This window comes from Mus pahari, chromosome 1, assembly GCF_900095145.1.
Source record: "Mus pahari chromosome 1, PAHARI_EIJ_v1.1, whole genome shotgun sequence".
In the NCBI taxonomy this organism is placed as follows: domain Eukaryota; kingdom Metazoa; phylum Chordata; class Mammalia; order Rodentia; family Muridae; genus Mus; species Mus pahari.
Genome location: NC_034590.1, coordinates 80,753,454 through 80,767,334, shown reverse-complemented (window position 1 = coordinate 80,767,334; position 13,881 = coordinate 80,753,454). Strand labels below are relative to the sequence as shown.

At 49.2% G+C, this 13,881-nt stretch overlaps 1 protein-coding gene across 5 annotated transcripts in view; it reads left to right on the top strand.

Annotated features, from left to right (window-relative positions):
- Window positions 1–13,881, top strand: part of Mrvi1 (murine retrovirus integration site 1 homolog) — a 108,385-nt gene that overhangs the window by 48,128 nt on the left and 46,376 nt on the right. For 4 of the 5 annotated variants that reach the window (XM_021208212.2, XM_029544987.1, XM_029544978.1 and 1 more), the window contains 8 exons: window positions 2,617–2,717; window positions 4,332–4,402; window positions 5,770–5,943; window positions 6,946–7,023; window positions 7,622–7,674; window positions 7,850–7,897; window positions 8,149–8,760; window positions 10,871–10,949. In XM_021208212.2, coding sequence (XP_021063871.1) covers window positions 2,617–2,717; window positions 4,332–4,402; window positions 5,770–5,943; window positions 6,946–7,023; window positions 7,622–7,674; window positions 7,850–7,897; window positions 8,149–8,760; window positions 10,871–10,949 — 1,216 coding nt within the window. The remainder of the gene's footprint in view (window positions 1–2,616; window positions 2,718–4,331; window positions 4,403–5,769; window positions 5,944–6,945; window positions 7,024–7,621; window positions 7,675–7,849; window positions 7,898–8,148; window positions 8,761–10,870; window positions 10,950–13,881) is intronic. The other variant, XM_029544992.1, reaches the window with a different exon arrangement.

Below are 13,881 nucleotides of genomic sequence, written 5' to 3'. Positions count from 1 at the left end.
GAGAGAGAGAGAGAGAGAGAGAGAGAGAGAGAGAGAGAGAGAGAGAGAGGAGAAAGATCTTTCTAGAATGTCTACCAGGATATTAGAGGGATTTTCTCCTGTTGACCTCAATCCTTTTGGGTTGCGAGCAGCTTGAGAGTATGTATGTGTTCATGATTAAATGTGTAGCACTTGTCAGTTCTGGCTTGGTTTTGCCTGCCAGGATAGTCACTCCTGCTCTGTGCCCTCTCCAAAAATGGTGCCTGTGGTCCTAGCAAGTCCCAGAAGACAGAGAAAATGCCAACCAGAAAGCAGCTCCCTCCAGTGTCTCGAAGGCTGCTAACCTTACAGATGTCAGCTTACAGGGAACGGGCCTTCCACCCCTTCCTCTGCATCCCATCTGCTAGCAGAAAGTATCTCAGATTTGCTTACATCTTTGTCTCCCCAGCCAAGGCATAGACCCACAGTGGGCATTCCAGAAATGTTTGCTGGATAAATGGATAGAGTAGCGGGTAGGGGTGTGTACATGCTCACAAACTTCATGAGCGCAAAGAGAATCTTGCCACTCCCAACATAGCCGCCCTCTCGCCTCAGAAAAGGCCTTTCCTCACAACACATGTTTGTAAACTGGTGCAAGTCAGATATAAAGCAGGCATTAAGACAGTCTGTAGACGATGAGTAAGGAGTGTGGGGGATCGATGTTGGTGGAGGAGAGAGAGAGAGAAATAAGTGGTTAGGTTGGTGATAGATTGGGGGGCAGCATATGGACAAATGGATGGATAGTAGAGAAAGAAATAGAGAGATGGATTGATAGATTTATAGATGAAAGAGAAATAGAGGAATTGATGAATGGGTAGAATGGAGGATATTAATGGTAAATTGGTGAGTAGATAGGGAGACAGAAAGGGATGGACAAATGGATGAATGGATAAGAGATGTATGAATGGGTAAATCGATGGATAGCCAGGGAAAGAGCTTACTGATGAATTTGCTGATGGATAAAGAAGATATTTAGAGAGAGGGGTGGATGAATGTGTGGGAGAGACAGGGGTATGGATAAATAGGTGGACAGGGGAAGAGACATGAACGAACACAACCATTTATGTAGATCCGTAGAGATGGATGGATGGGAAGAGACAAATAAATGCATGCATAGGTGGATGGATGGGTGAGTGACTACATGGAGAGATAAAGCGATGGCTAAGGAGGGTTTGGACAGGAAGGTACACAAGTGGATGTTGGGAGTGTGTGATGTGTGAAGTAAAGGCCAGGAAGGGGACAGGAGGTGGAGAAAGAAGGTAACTCGGTCTTTCCTTTCTTTTTGTAAAATTTAGTTTTATGTATATGGGTGTTTTGTTTGTATCCAGTCTCAAGAGTCATTCTCTTTTTATGTCCTTGGAGAGGGGAAATGAATGAAGCTCTGGAGCAGCCCTTTAAGCCTGCACTTCTCAAAGCCAGTCCTAGAGGAGTCACAGCTCCACAGGGTGCGAGGACAAACAACTCTGCCTAGTGCCAACCGTAGGCCACTAGAGGGAGGAAGTGCTTATTTTATCTCTTAGGGGCTCTGAGAGCCAGCCGATTGCTCCGCATTTTTATGCTTTCAGGTTTCTCTAGCTGAATTTTCTTGTTGATTGATTTGGAAAGTAGTCAGAGTGTGAATGAATTAAAATAAAGTCTCCTTTTCAGCACCAGTGCATGCTGGGAGTTTGTAAAAGCTTCGCCACGGGCATGGTAGAAACCGTGATACACAGGTAGAAAAAGGAATTTTAGCCTTCCCGTGGCAAGAGTCACGCGTGAGCAAGAACAAGAGAGTCAGAGAGATTCCAAAGCTCAATGTCTTGTACTCCAGCGAGGCCAGCCAGGCTGAACCACCAGAGAGGCCACAGCAGAAGTGTTTGGGTCCATAGGCCTGAATGAGAGAAACAGGCTGGCCTAGAATCCTTTGGACCACAGTTCCTGTGCAGAAACATGAACCTGGGATTTCTTTTTACTCAGTTGCAAGAAACGGAGTAGGAGCCAAGCACTTGGTTCTTGTTGATTGCTTTGGAAAGTAGTCAGAGTGTCAGTGAATTAAAATAAAACCTTTCTCAGCACCAATGTATGATGGGAATTTGTTAAAGCTCCACCACAGGCTCTAAGAAGTGCTGGTTTGAAGGGCTGTTCCAAAAGCAGGAAACAAGGGGCTGGGCAGATGGCTCAGCAGTTAAGAGCATGGGCTTGATTCCCGGCACCCACATGGCAGCACATACCCCCACATGTAGGGAGACAGGCAGGGAGGGATGGGGAGAGAGAGAGAGAGAGAGAGAGAGAGAGAGAGAGAGAGAGAGAGAGAGAGAGAGAGAGAGAGAGAGAGAGAGAGAGAGAGAGAGAGAACTGAGTTAGTCAATATGTTCATTAATTCATCCGTAGTCATGTCACACTCTACACGCACAGCAAACATCACACTTTGAATATATGTGATTTCCATTTCTGAGTTATATCTTAATGAAGCTGAAACAGACAAACCAACGTACAGAGTTGGTGACCTGTGACAATGGCCTTGGGAGTCACACTGTTGGAAATGCCGCAGTTCCAGGTCCTGCACGTTCCCCCCCAGCCCAGGCCTAACTCCATTTGTGTTTTGCTCGAAACCACCAGGACTCTCCCTCTGCAGGACCATTTCCCAGCCCTCCCACAATTATCCTGACGGGGGATGCCAGTTCACCTGGAGGAGAGACTGACAAAAACCTAGTCAACAGGTACGCAGCCCAGGTGCACGAGCAATGCTTTGTGGGGATCAAATAGATGCATTTCTAGAAATACTTTCGTCTTTCTTTTTCTCTGAATCACTTTATCAATGAAGAAAGGCGGCTGGGGATATGGCTCAGTTCGTAGAGTACTTTTTGCCAAGTTTGTGTTAGGTCTTGGGTTTGATTCCCAATATCATATAAACTGGGCATGGTGGGGCACATCTGTAACCCCAGCACTCATGAAGAAGCAAGAGGATCAGAAGTGCAAGGTCATCCTTGGTTACGTGAGGGGTTCAAATCCACCCTGGGATACAAGAAACTTTATCTCAAAAATAAAAATACACGTTATCAAGCAGTTTTTCAAAATGGGAAAGAGAACCTAGGATTTTTTTTTCACCATTATCTTCTTTCCCAAAATGGTGTTCTTATCCTTGGATTTGGCCCTGTACACACTGCTAGATTTTTAAGAAAAGCAAAGACATCACAGCATGAAAACATCCCATAATATCAGCCCAGGAATTCCCACAGAAGCCTGGAAGGTGTGGATCTTTAACTATAAAATCCTGTTGTGGCCAAAGCAGGTCCTTCATGGAACCTTTGGGAGGGACACTGGATCACCATCACAGGGATGTCACTACCCCTGTTTCCCTTACCAGGGGTCTCTGAATCGATCTAGCTGCAATAAGGCTGTCTAGATATCACTTTTGATAAGTTTAAAAGATAATCCTCAGGGCTGGAGATACCCGTTAGTGGGAAGGCGCTTGCCTAGCAAGTGCAGCAAGGCCTGGGGTTGACAGGCAACACCACATGTAAGAGGGTAATTATCATAGGTCAGAGTGAGCGTCTTCAGCCGTTAATTAAGGGTAGAGGCAAAAGAGCAGAGTGAATACCAAGGAGGATATAAGAAATGAATATACTTGCATAATCAATGTGAGAGGGGGTGGAAAAAGCCAAATAAAACAGTTAAGTCAACATAAGACAGCGTCATGGGGCTGGAGAGTTGACTCAGTAGTCAAGAGCACACACTGTTCTTGCAGAGGACCTGGGACCAGTTCTCACTACCCAAATCAGGTGGCTCACAAGCACCTGTAGCTCCAGTCCCAGGAGAACCTGATGCCTCTCGCCTCCATATGCATCTGCACACACAGGCACACACATATATAATTAAAAATACATCTTTAAAAAGAGCTCCATGTTTTGCTGGGCAGTGAAACTGTGCTTTTATTTTCTCTTTCAAAAACAGATTATCTGTGTCTCTACCAGACCCCATGTATGTTTGGTAAGGCTCCCACAGGATAGCTCTAGCATAAAGTCTGGGTCCTTACAGAGAGTAACTACTGTAGTAAGGTTCCATCCCTTGAGAGTGGGCTTGGATAGCTTGAGTGGGCAGCAGAATGGTATAGAGACTTGCTGAACCATTGGTCCTCCCAGGGGCTCTGATGTGGAAGACTGGGGCACAGTCTGGGAATTTATCCATCTAACATGCTCCCAAGGTGACAGTCAGAGGACCCTTGTGTGTGCCATAGATGATGCTCTGGGGTGACCCTGAGAGTCTTTACAGTCATCCCATTTGTCTATCTCTGAGTAGATTTCCTAACAGGTTGACCATGGTCTGTCTTTCAGGGCTTCCAGCCCTCACCGGAGGCTTTCCCACCGACACCTGAAGGTCTCCACCGCTTCGCTGACTTCTGTGGGTAAGGGCTGGGTCAATATGAACTTGTGCTTGAGCAGCAAGCATAAGTTGCCTGAACTTAGTTGGACTCGGCCCCTTTCTCTCTCCCCAAGTCCAAATGGTAGAGGAAATCAGCTTCTCCATGTTTGGGTCCAGAAGAAATGATGTCTAGTTTCAGTGTCAGAAAGAAGAGGAAGAGGACGTCAGAGCAGACAGAAATGATGCTCAGTTATCAGCTGAGTGATGTTCAGCACTGGGCTCAAAGACCAGAGTCCTGCGACTGTATGGGCAGGTGCCCAGCCAGGTGGGAATGTGCCCAGCCAGGTGGGAGTGCACAGCCAGGTGGGAATGTGCCCAGCCAGGTGGGAGGGTACCCAGCCAGGTGGGAGTGTGCCCAGCCAGGTGGGAGTGTGCCCATGTGATCCTGGTGGCTAGGATCCCTGACAGTTCCTACTCAGGGTCTTTCACACCTTTTCAGACCACTGAAGGATAGGGGTCATGTAGACTTAGGCTTTGTATTCGGTGTTGATTACACTTTATAAGGAGGTTGGAAAGTGAGTAGATAGAATTGATAAAGGACCTTCATGAAGAACTTAGGAAGCCAAGGTAAGAAGGGACCCACTTCTCCCTAGAGAAGAGGAAAGATGTACAGGTATTCCAGGGGAAGTGGTAGTTGAGTTTCGCCTTAAAGAGACAGACACACAGGAGGGAGGTATGGTACGCTCGGTGGAAGAAGAGACTTGGTAGGAAGCAGGAACCACCCAGAGTACTGTAGCAACCAGATGCTGTGCTGTGTGTATGTCATGACCACTGAAAACTATGGAGCCCCAATTCATATTAGCTTACTCCAAAGTAATAGAATTCTCCCTGCCCCCCCCCCCCCCCCGCCTCCTGGTAGTCTTCCTCCATCATTGTCTGCTCCTTCTTCAGGGTCAATGGTTTCAGGTATTGAGGGGTCTGGGTACTTAATTTGGGTTATGGTTATTGTACCTTTCCATCTCTCATCTCATTTCATATATGAGCTCTCTTCATGGGAAGACCTATTTATGGGAACAAATGGTTGGCTGCACCTCCAAGCCTATGTCTTATCTGTGACACCCTTCTTCCCTCTCATTTCCCCAAAACTGCTTCTCACTAGCCTCATGTGGTCATCCCTATCTGATCCCCATGGCTGCCTAGATGGCATTGCTCAACTGGCCAAAGCTGGTCTGGGACCCATTACCACTCAGCCTTGCTTCCTGAAGCAGAGTTGTGAGTGGGGATGGCTCGCTCCCCCTGAGTCACTTAATGGTGGTTCAGAGGATTTCCCCAGTGAAAATGAAGAGCTACTTCTAGAAGAGGCCTCTGAGATGAGGTGACTCTCACTGGGTGCTCATTCTCACTCTGCAGACCCCTCGGGGCATGTCATTGACCTGGTGAATGACCAGCTGCCCGACATCAGCATCTCAGAAGAGGACAAGAAGAAAAACCTGGCACTTCTGGAAGAAGCCAAGCTGGTGAGTGAGCGGTTCCTGACCCGCCGTGGGAGGAAATCAAGGAGCAGCCTCGGAGACTCCCCATCAGGTAGGGGAGGACCCACAGTAGGAAGATAGCTACCTTGAGCCCCTCTGAGGCTGAACTGGGGGGAGGGAGGGGAGGACCAAGCTCCAGCTGCAGAACAACCTTGTTTCCAAGAGGGCAGGCTTCAAGTGGCCTGTCCCCTTGGCCTCCAGGTTCTAAATGGCCCAAGTCTTGCAGAGGTGATCCCTTCAAGAAGCCTTTGTGCTCAGCTTCCAGAGTTCTAAAACATCTACTCAACTCTACCCCTGAGAACTCTCCCATGCTTTGCTTTCAGGCCCTATGTGTGACCATTTAGGACTTGCCTATGTATGGACAAATGTCATTCCACATGATGCCCATGTTATTAATTGAACTGCTATGTCCTTAGCTCTAGTGCAGAGAAACCCTGTGCAATTGCCATCCACACTGACCCTTGCATAACCTCACATGACAGAGTCTGTCTAACATCCTCATCCTCCCTATGATGACCCTGTCTGTGGTGGGCATCTCCCCAGCCAAGATCTGAGGAGCCCATCCTAGGCCCCTCAGCTTGGTATCCAAGGACCCAGGAACTCTGGAGGAGAGACAAGGATCCTTTGCCACCCTCTTCTTCCTGAGTGCAAAGACGAAAAGCAAGTTTTAGAGAAGTCTAAATGGCCTTGGAGGACAAGGAGAGTGTTGGAAATCAGACTGGCCCTATGGCACCTAGAAAGTACAGTCTTGCATGTTCTTCCTGTCAAAGCAGTGCCAGGTACTCAGATTCTGGAAAGTTCTCTGAGGCCAGGCCCAACAGGTTAAGGAATGTGACCCCATGTCTTGGAAATTACCTGAGGATCCCTCTGCTGGGCTGGCTGTATCAAAAGTTGGGTTGTAATAAGAATATTATATGGTGGTTCAGATCAGCCCCTGACCTTGACAAGGCAGTCTAGGTTCCCACGGGTGAAATCTCCCTGAGAGAATGATCCGTTTGATGGCAGAAGTCTTAGCTTTTTACGAATGCCAGCCAATTGCTGTTTGTTTCCACAGCTGTTTCTCCAAACCTCAGCTCTGGAACTTCTCCTGCATCTTCCAGGAGCGCCTCCCTCACCATCTCCACACCCCCAGGTGAGGCTGAGTGAGCATAGGGCCTAGGTCATGGGAAGCAGACTCTAATGGCCACTCTTTGCTCGGAGAGAAGCCATCACATTTATTTTGAATCCTTTTGTTTGGACCACTATGAGTTTTGTATGTTCTGTAGTGCTGGGATTTGAACTTAGGTCCACACACGCTAGGTAAGAACTCAACCACTGAGCTAAAATCTCCAAGCCCAGTATGTATGTTGGTCTCTTCCTTTCTGGGTTGTGTCCAGAGCCACACCCTCAGGCAATGGAGTACCAATGGAGTACCACAGTCTGCCTTTGTCAGTGCTGGAAGGTAAGCCTAGGATCCAACATTCACAGGTGCTTCCTGGTGATCAGACCTCCAGGTCCCCCATGACTCAGTTTCCTTATTTGGTTTCTATGGTGTTTCAGTGCTGGCATGTGAGCAACAACAGTGTTTCTGGCTGCCAGATCTTGTGTGTGTGTGTGTATGCTGGTGTGTGTGTTGGTGTGTGTTGGTGTGTGTGTGTGTGTGTGTGTGTGTGTGTGTGTGTGTTGTTAAAGTGACAAGCAGGGGACTAGGCAGGTGATGAGCATCACTTAGCTGCCCTGGCCCATTGCAGGTTTGGACATATGCAGTGGCCCTCTGTCCCCTCTGCCAGGAGCACCACCACAGGTAACAACACGCGGGCATGCCATTTCTCTGCCATTAGATCTCTTGTCCCTAACATGTCTGGACCCTCTGTAACCCCTGAATTAGGAAGGCGGGAGGAGGCATTTACATCCTGCTAAGCTTCAAGAGGGGTGCAGGCCTCTTCCCACTGTTACCGACCTGTATTTTTCTTCTTCAGCAAAAGGGACATGAGGACGGGGTCTCCTCGCCTTGCCCCGGAGAGCCTGTGAGTTTGTGCTGTGCTCATTTTGCCATGATTTAAATGTGGGGAATGTGGCTCAGAAGCCTAGCAGGACCTGGATGTGAGTAGAGGGTGGGTTCCGATGTCAGCAGAAGATGCGTCTGTCTTATGAGATGGAACTCTGAGGGGGAAAGAGGTATGGCAGGTCCTTTTGCATACTCGTAAATGGGCTGTTGTCAAGGTCCGAGTCTCCTCAGACTACCTCCAGGGTCCCAACTCTATCTTGTCTCTTTCAGAATGTCTCCAAAAGGCTAGCTGACCGGAAGCAGAATGACCAGAGAAAAGTGTCTCAAGGCAGATTGGCTCCCCGCTCTCCCACAGTGGAGAAATCCAAAGAACTTACAGTAGAACAAAAGGAAAACTTTGATCCTCTTCAGCACGGGGAGGCCACGCCCATGGCGCAGGCTTCTGGAGCAAGCATCAGTGGGAAAATGGCGCTGAACAGCCCCCAGCCTGGCCCTGCTGAGATGGAGCTGGGGAGGCAGCTCCTGAAGACAGCCAGGGAAGGCAACCCTGTGCCCAGAACCACAGTCCAGGGCCCAGGAGGAACGGTCTCCCCACATTCCCTGGGACAGGGCTCTGCTGGAGAGCCTATGGGGCCCAAGACTGGCTCCAAGGCTGAGCTGAGGTCCCCTGTGTCCCGGCCCCCCCTGATTCGGGGAGTCTCCTGGGACAGCAGCCCTGAAGAACCCGGTCCCCTGCTGCAAAAGGTGCTCGCTAAGCTGCCCCTGGCAGAGGAAGAGAAGCGGTTTCCAGGCAAGACCAAGCCAGCCAAGCCGCCTGGGCTCAAAGACTTCCAGATACAAGTGCAGCCGGTGCGCATGCAGAAGCTGACCAAGCTCCGGGAGGTGGGTTCCTGCCCTGAGGATCAGTGTGTGCATGCCAGAGCCCACTGAGCTACGGGTCTTGGCACTCAAGCTGAGCCCTGGGACAAGACAGCTCTGACCTCATGAAGTCCCAAACGTCTTGACCCTGAGAAGCCAGTCCCATCAGTGTTACACCTCCATAGCACCAGCTTCAGGTGCCTTTCGCTCCTGTTAATGTATAGAAATCCCCTGAAATACAGTGATCACAGCTGGAGAGAAGTTAGCCACATGGACTCTTTATCCTGAGCTGTCTTCCTCCTCCTGCTAGATCTGGTGAAGGAACCTCTGATGGAGTATCTGGTCATGCCTAGAGTCGGGCAAAACCAGGATAAGTGGGCTTTCCCTTTGTAATGTCATCCATCCTGCCCTCTTGGTACCTGTTAACCAAGGGTCTTAGACCCAAGTACCACTGTGACAATGGCCACTGGGGATGCTCCCCCATGGTGAATTTTTTCAAGTGTCAGTGGTGTCCCCCAACATCCATTGGTCATCAAACTAGGAATCGTAATCAGTCAGGAGGCCTCCCCGCTATACAATGTGTGACTGAGAATATCGAGATGTGGAGGGGTAGAGGGGAGATCAGAGTATAAAATAGAGGGGGGACTTAACTGGCTCGAAGGTCCTGATCCAGTCCCTTCTCTCTCAAGTGGCCAACCTCAATCCAGGTCAAGGAGACTGGGGGTCTGGGGATTAGGGCCTGGGATAGGACAAAGTCCCCAGGCTCTTCTATTGAGTCAGTAAGGGCAAGGAAGGAAGCGAGGACCCGTAACACTCCAGCGCCAGGACCGGTAACACTCCAGCCCCAATGAGAGTATCTAGTGAGAGTATCTACTAGCAAGGACACATTGTAACATGCCACTGGGCTGTGTGGAGAGTTTCTGAGAAGAAGTGGCTGAGTCAGCAGTGTTCTACTAGCATGCACAAAGCCTCGGATTCCCAGCGTCACATAAAACCATGTGGGGTGATAACTGTAATTCCAGGACCAGAGAGGTAGAGGCAGGACGATCAGAAATTCAAAGTCAGGTTCAGCTATATAGGAAGTTTGAAGCCAGTCAGAGATAGACAGATGATAGATTGACATATAGATATATAGATAGATGATAACTTGATATATAGATGATAGAAAGAAAAGAAAGAAAGAAAGAAAGAAAGAAAGAAAGAAAGAAAGAAAGAAAGAAAGAAAGAAAGAAAGAAAGAAAGATGCTAGTCTCAATCTTCTATGATGTTCTGGGCTGGAGGCTTAGAACGATGAACAATTCACATAGAACGCCCACCCTCCAATACAAGGCCCAAGGTACCTGGTAGCTTAGAACAAGGCTGGGCAGAGCCACCTAAAGTGGTTCACATTTCACATCCGTGGAGGCAAGTGAAGACAAAGGGGGCAGACAGCTGGTGATTCAGCTTCATGGACTTCAGAGGCAGGGAGAGTAGGCCTCTCCCTCAGAGCTCTCCACATCCCTGCAGGCCACTCACTCTCACCCAGCAAGGGAAGTCGAAGAGAACCTGGAAGTTCATGCTACCAGCTGGTATGGCACCGAGACCTGCTCTGTACCCTGCCCAGTGCGCTGGCAGCTGAGGGACTGTGGACCTCTGGCTTGCCAAGTATATAGTGAGGGAATGACCTGGATTCTGTTGCCATGGGCCTGTTACCCCTTTCTTTCCCCTAGCCCAGAGGCCAGTCTCTCAAGTGGCTTTTGTCACTTGGGAGGCTGAGAACCCTTGGATGTCACAAGGAGCCAGGACGGCACCCAGGCATCCCGAGAGGGCCCCAGTCTGACATGGATTGGCTTGGAGCAAGGGTAGCCTTTTGGGTCCTCCAACACCCCCAACCTTGCTCTGCACGCTCAGCCCCCCAGGCAGTGACTCTCAGGCTTCATGTGTCCGGAGGTGCCACAAAGATCATTGAGGAAAGACTGTCACTTACACAGAAGGGCAGGGCAGGAAGCTGCTTCCAGCAGTGAGACCATCAAGAATTACTTCCAGAACAGCTGCATGCGTATCCAGGGGACCTTAATGTCCCCTAAGTTCTTGGTACCTAAGGATTCTGCCCTGTGTCGTCACCTGAACCCTGTTCCTTCTTCCTCTCACCAAGGAACACATCCTGATGAGAAACCAGAACCTGGTGGGGTTCAAGCTCCCTGAACTGAGTGAGGCTGCGGAGCAGGACAAAGGTAGGCTGGGGGGAACCCATGTGCCCTCCCAGGGCTGGTTAGGCCACTGGCGTTCTATGTGTGAACACTCAATTTCCCATTAGTCTTTGTGCACGAGTGAAGGAAACAGATTGTATAGCCCACTGAGGCAGAGCATGCTCAAGTCTGTCTCCTTCCTACCACCCTGCCCTATCCCTGTCAGTGGCATTGGGTCTGGAAGGCACCCCGGGCCTGAACTTTTGACATTGCCATTCCCTAACACCCAGGAAGCTACCCAAATAGATTGGTTCCTCTTTTCAAGACACCAGAGCTCTCTCTTTTTAATCTGCTGTCATCACAAAGTCCATAACCCAGCCCTGCCCTACTGGGTGTCTGCACATCCCTTCCTCCAAGCCTTCTGCTCTCCACCACGCCACACACTCTACCACACTTCTCTGAAAATATGGACAGAGGCTGGACCCTCCCTGTTCCTGCCTTCTTGCGTCCTTCCTCTGAGTTCACCGATGCCCCGGGGTGAGCCACAGCTGTCCATTCTGGCTCTGCTACTGAGTGAACAACCTCTGTGGCCTCACTGGGCCTGATTCCCACATCCCACCTTGTTACACGGGGGCTGTCATAGTTGCCTCGAACATTATCAAGAAAAGTACACAAATGAAACTCTATTTACAGTGTGCCTAGAAAAGCACCCGGTACATAGTGAGTATTGTCTAGGTGCCAGCCGTCAAGATCCCCAGAGAAGCTACTAGGCCCCAAGAGCCAGTATCTCTCTCTGGAGGTATGTCCATGTGTGCACATGTGTGTCTGTACATGAACTGTAAGCTATAAGCTTACACTCACAGTGCTGCCCAGCACTGATAAGCCCCGGGTAAGTACTTAACTGAACACATGGTGCACAGGGGAGATAGCGAGATAGCTGCTTAAAAGCAACCGATAACCAGAATGCTTCCTGATGGCCAGAGAAGAAAGAATGTGCTTTTAGGGATGCTTCTAGAAGGGCAGGCTCTCTGTTCTTCCCTCTTCCTCAGGCCTGTGGACACTCACCCCCTTTTCTCTGTGTTCTGTTGAATCATTGCACCTGTCTCTTAAAGGAGTGGGTCTGTCTATCTGCTCTAAAATCTCCCCATTCCTTATTGTGTGTGTGTGCGCACACACACACACACACACACACACACACACACACACACACACACACATATAGTCTTTTGTTGGTATTTATTATTTTAAGTGGTTATATGTAACTATATATATGGCATTAACATTACCATTTTAATCATTTCCAGCATGTGGGGTAGTGGCTTTAAGTCTAGTCTTGCTATGTTGTGCAGCCATCGCCACCGTCTATCCACAGACCCTTTTCATCTCCCTCAGTTGCAACCACACCCATGAGGCACAGCTGTCCGTGCCCCTCCCCCAGCCCCTTGCACTCCCATTCCACTTCCTGTTTCTGTGGATTATGTCTTCTCTAGGTCCCTCACTTAAACGAAGCCATACAATATTTTACCTACTCCCTCTAATGTCATCTCAGTAAATTCTCTGTAGTGTGTTGCAGACTCTAAGTCATTGGCAACTCAGATTTAGTCTTCCCCCAAGAAACTAAGAGGCAGGGACTTCTGCTCTCACCTTATTGTTAGGGAAACTGAGGCCCAAAGGACTGCTGATTCCATCACATGGCTTTGCCATCCCAGGAGCAGTTCAGAAACATGGTTTAGGCTTATTTTATATTAGATATATTAATCCAGAGGAGGCCGGCTTGTGGCGAGCAGGGCAGTGAGTGCAAAGCCAGTTTCCCAAAACTTCTGAAACTTCCACCTTTCTCCTGTGGGCACCGGTGTGCTTGAGGCTTCACAGAGCACCACTGGAAGGACACACTCCCCTCCCACACTGTCTATGGCTGGTGTCAGTCATCTTATGAATCACGTGTGAGATTATTTTGGATGTCACAGGGAGTGGGCAGTTCTGGGTTGAAATACGGTAACCACCACCTTCTCAGCTAACAAGGTCTCAGAGGTCCTTCTTTTTCATTTTTTATTAGATATCTTCTTCATTTACATTTCAAATGCTATCCCGAAAGTCCCCTATACCCTCCCCCGACCCTGATCTCCTACCCACCCACTCCCACTACTTGGCCCTGGCCTTCCCCTGTACTGGGTCATATAAAGTTTGCAAGACCAAGGGGCCTCTCTTCCCAATGATTGCCGACTAGGCCATCTTCTGCTACATATGCAGCTAGAGACACGAGCTCTGGGGGTACTGGTCAGTTCATATTGTTGTTCCACCTACAGGGTTGCATCCCCCTTCAGCTCCTTGAGAATTTTCTCTAGCTCCTCCATTGGGGGCCCTGTGTTCCATCCAATAGATGACTATGAGCATCCACTTCTGTATTTGCCAGGCACTGGCATAGCCTCACAAGAGACAGCTATATCAGGGTCCTTAGAGGTCCTTTTTTAAAGGACTGAATTATTTTTAAAAAAATTAACCATCTCTAGCTGGGTATGATGGCATATGCCTATAATACCAGCACTCTGGGGGTAGAGGCAGGAGGCTCTCTGTGAGTTCGAGGCCAGGCTTTAACTACATACTGAGTTACGGATAGTTAGGGCTATGTATCAAAACCCTGTCTCAATAGGTCAAAGCAAGCAAACAAATAAATAAATAAACCACCTTAGACATGGGGAGATGGTTCAGGGGTAACAATGCTTGCTCTACAAGCACAAGGATCTGTCTGAGTCTGAGTCCCCAGCACCCACATTCAAAGCCAGTCACATGCATAGTGACAATGCATGTCTGTAGCACCAGAGCTGTGAGGAGTGGAGACAGGAGGATTGCTATGGTTTGTTGGCTGCCAGCCTATCTCCAGATCCCTCTAGGCAATGAATGACAGAGCAAGAGCAGCTGACATCTCCCTCTGCCCTCTGAACACACACACACACACACACACACACACACACACACA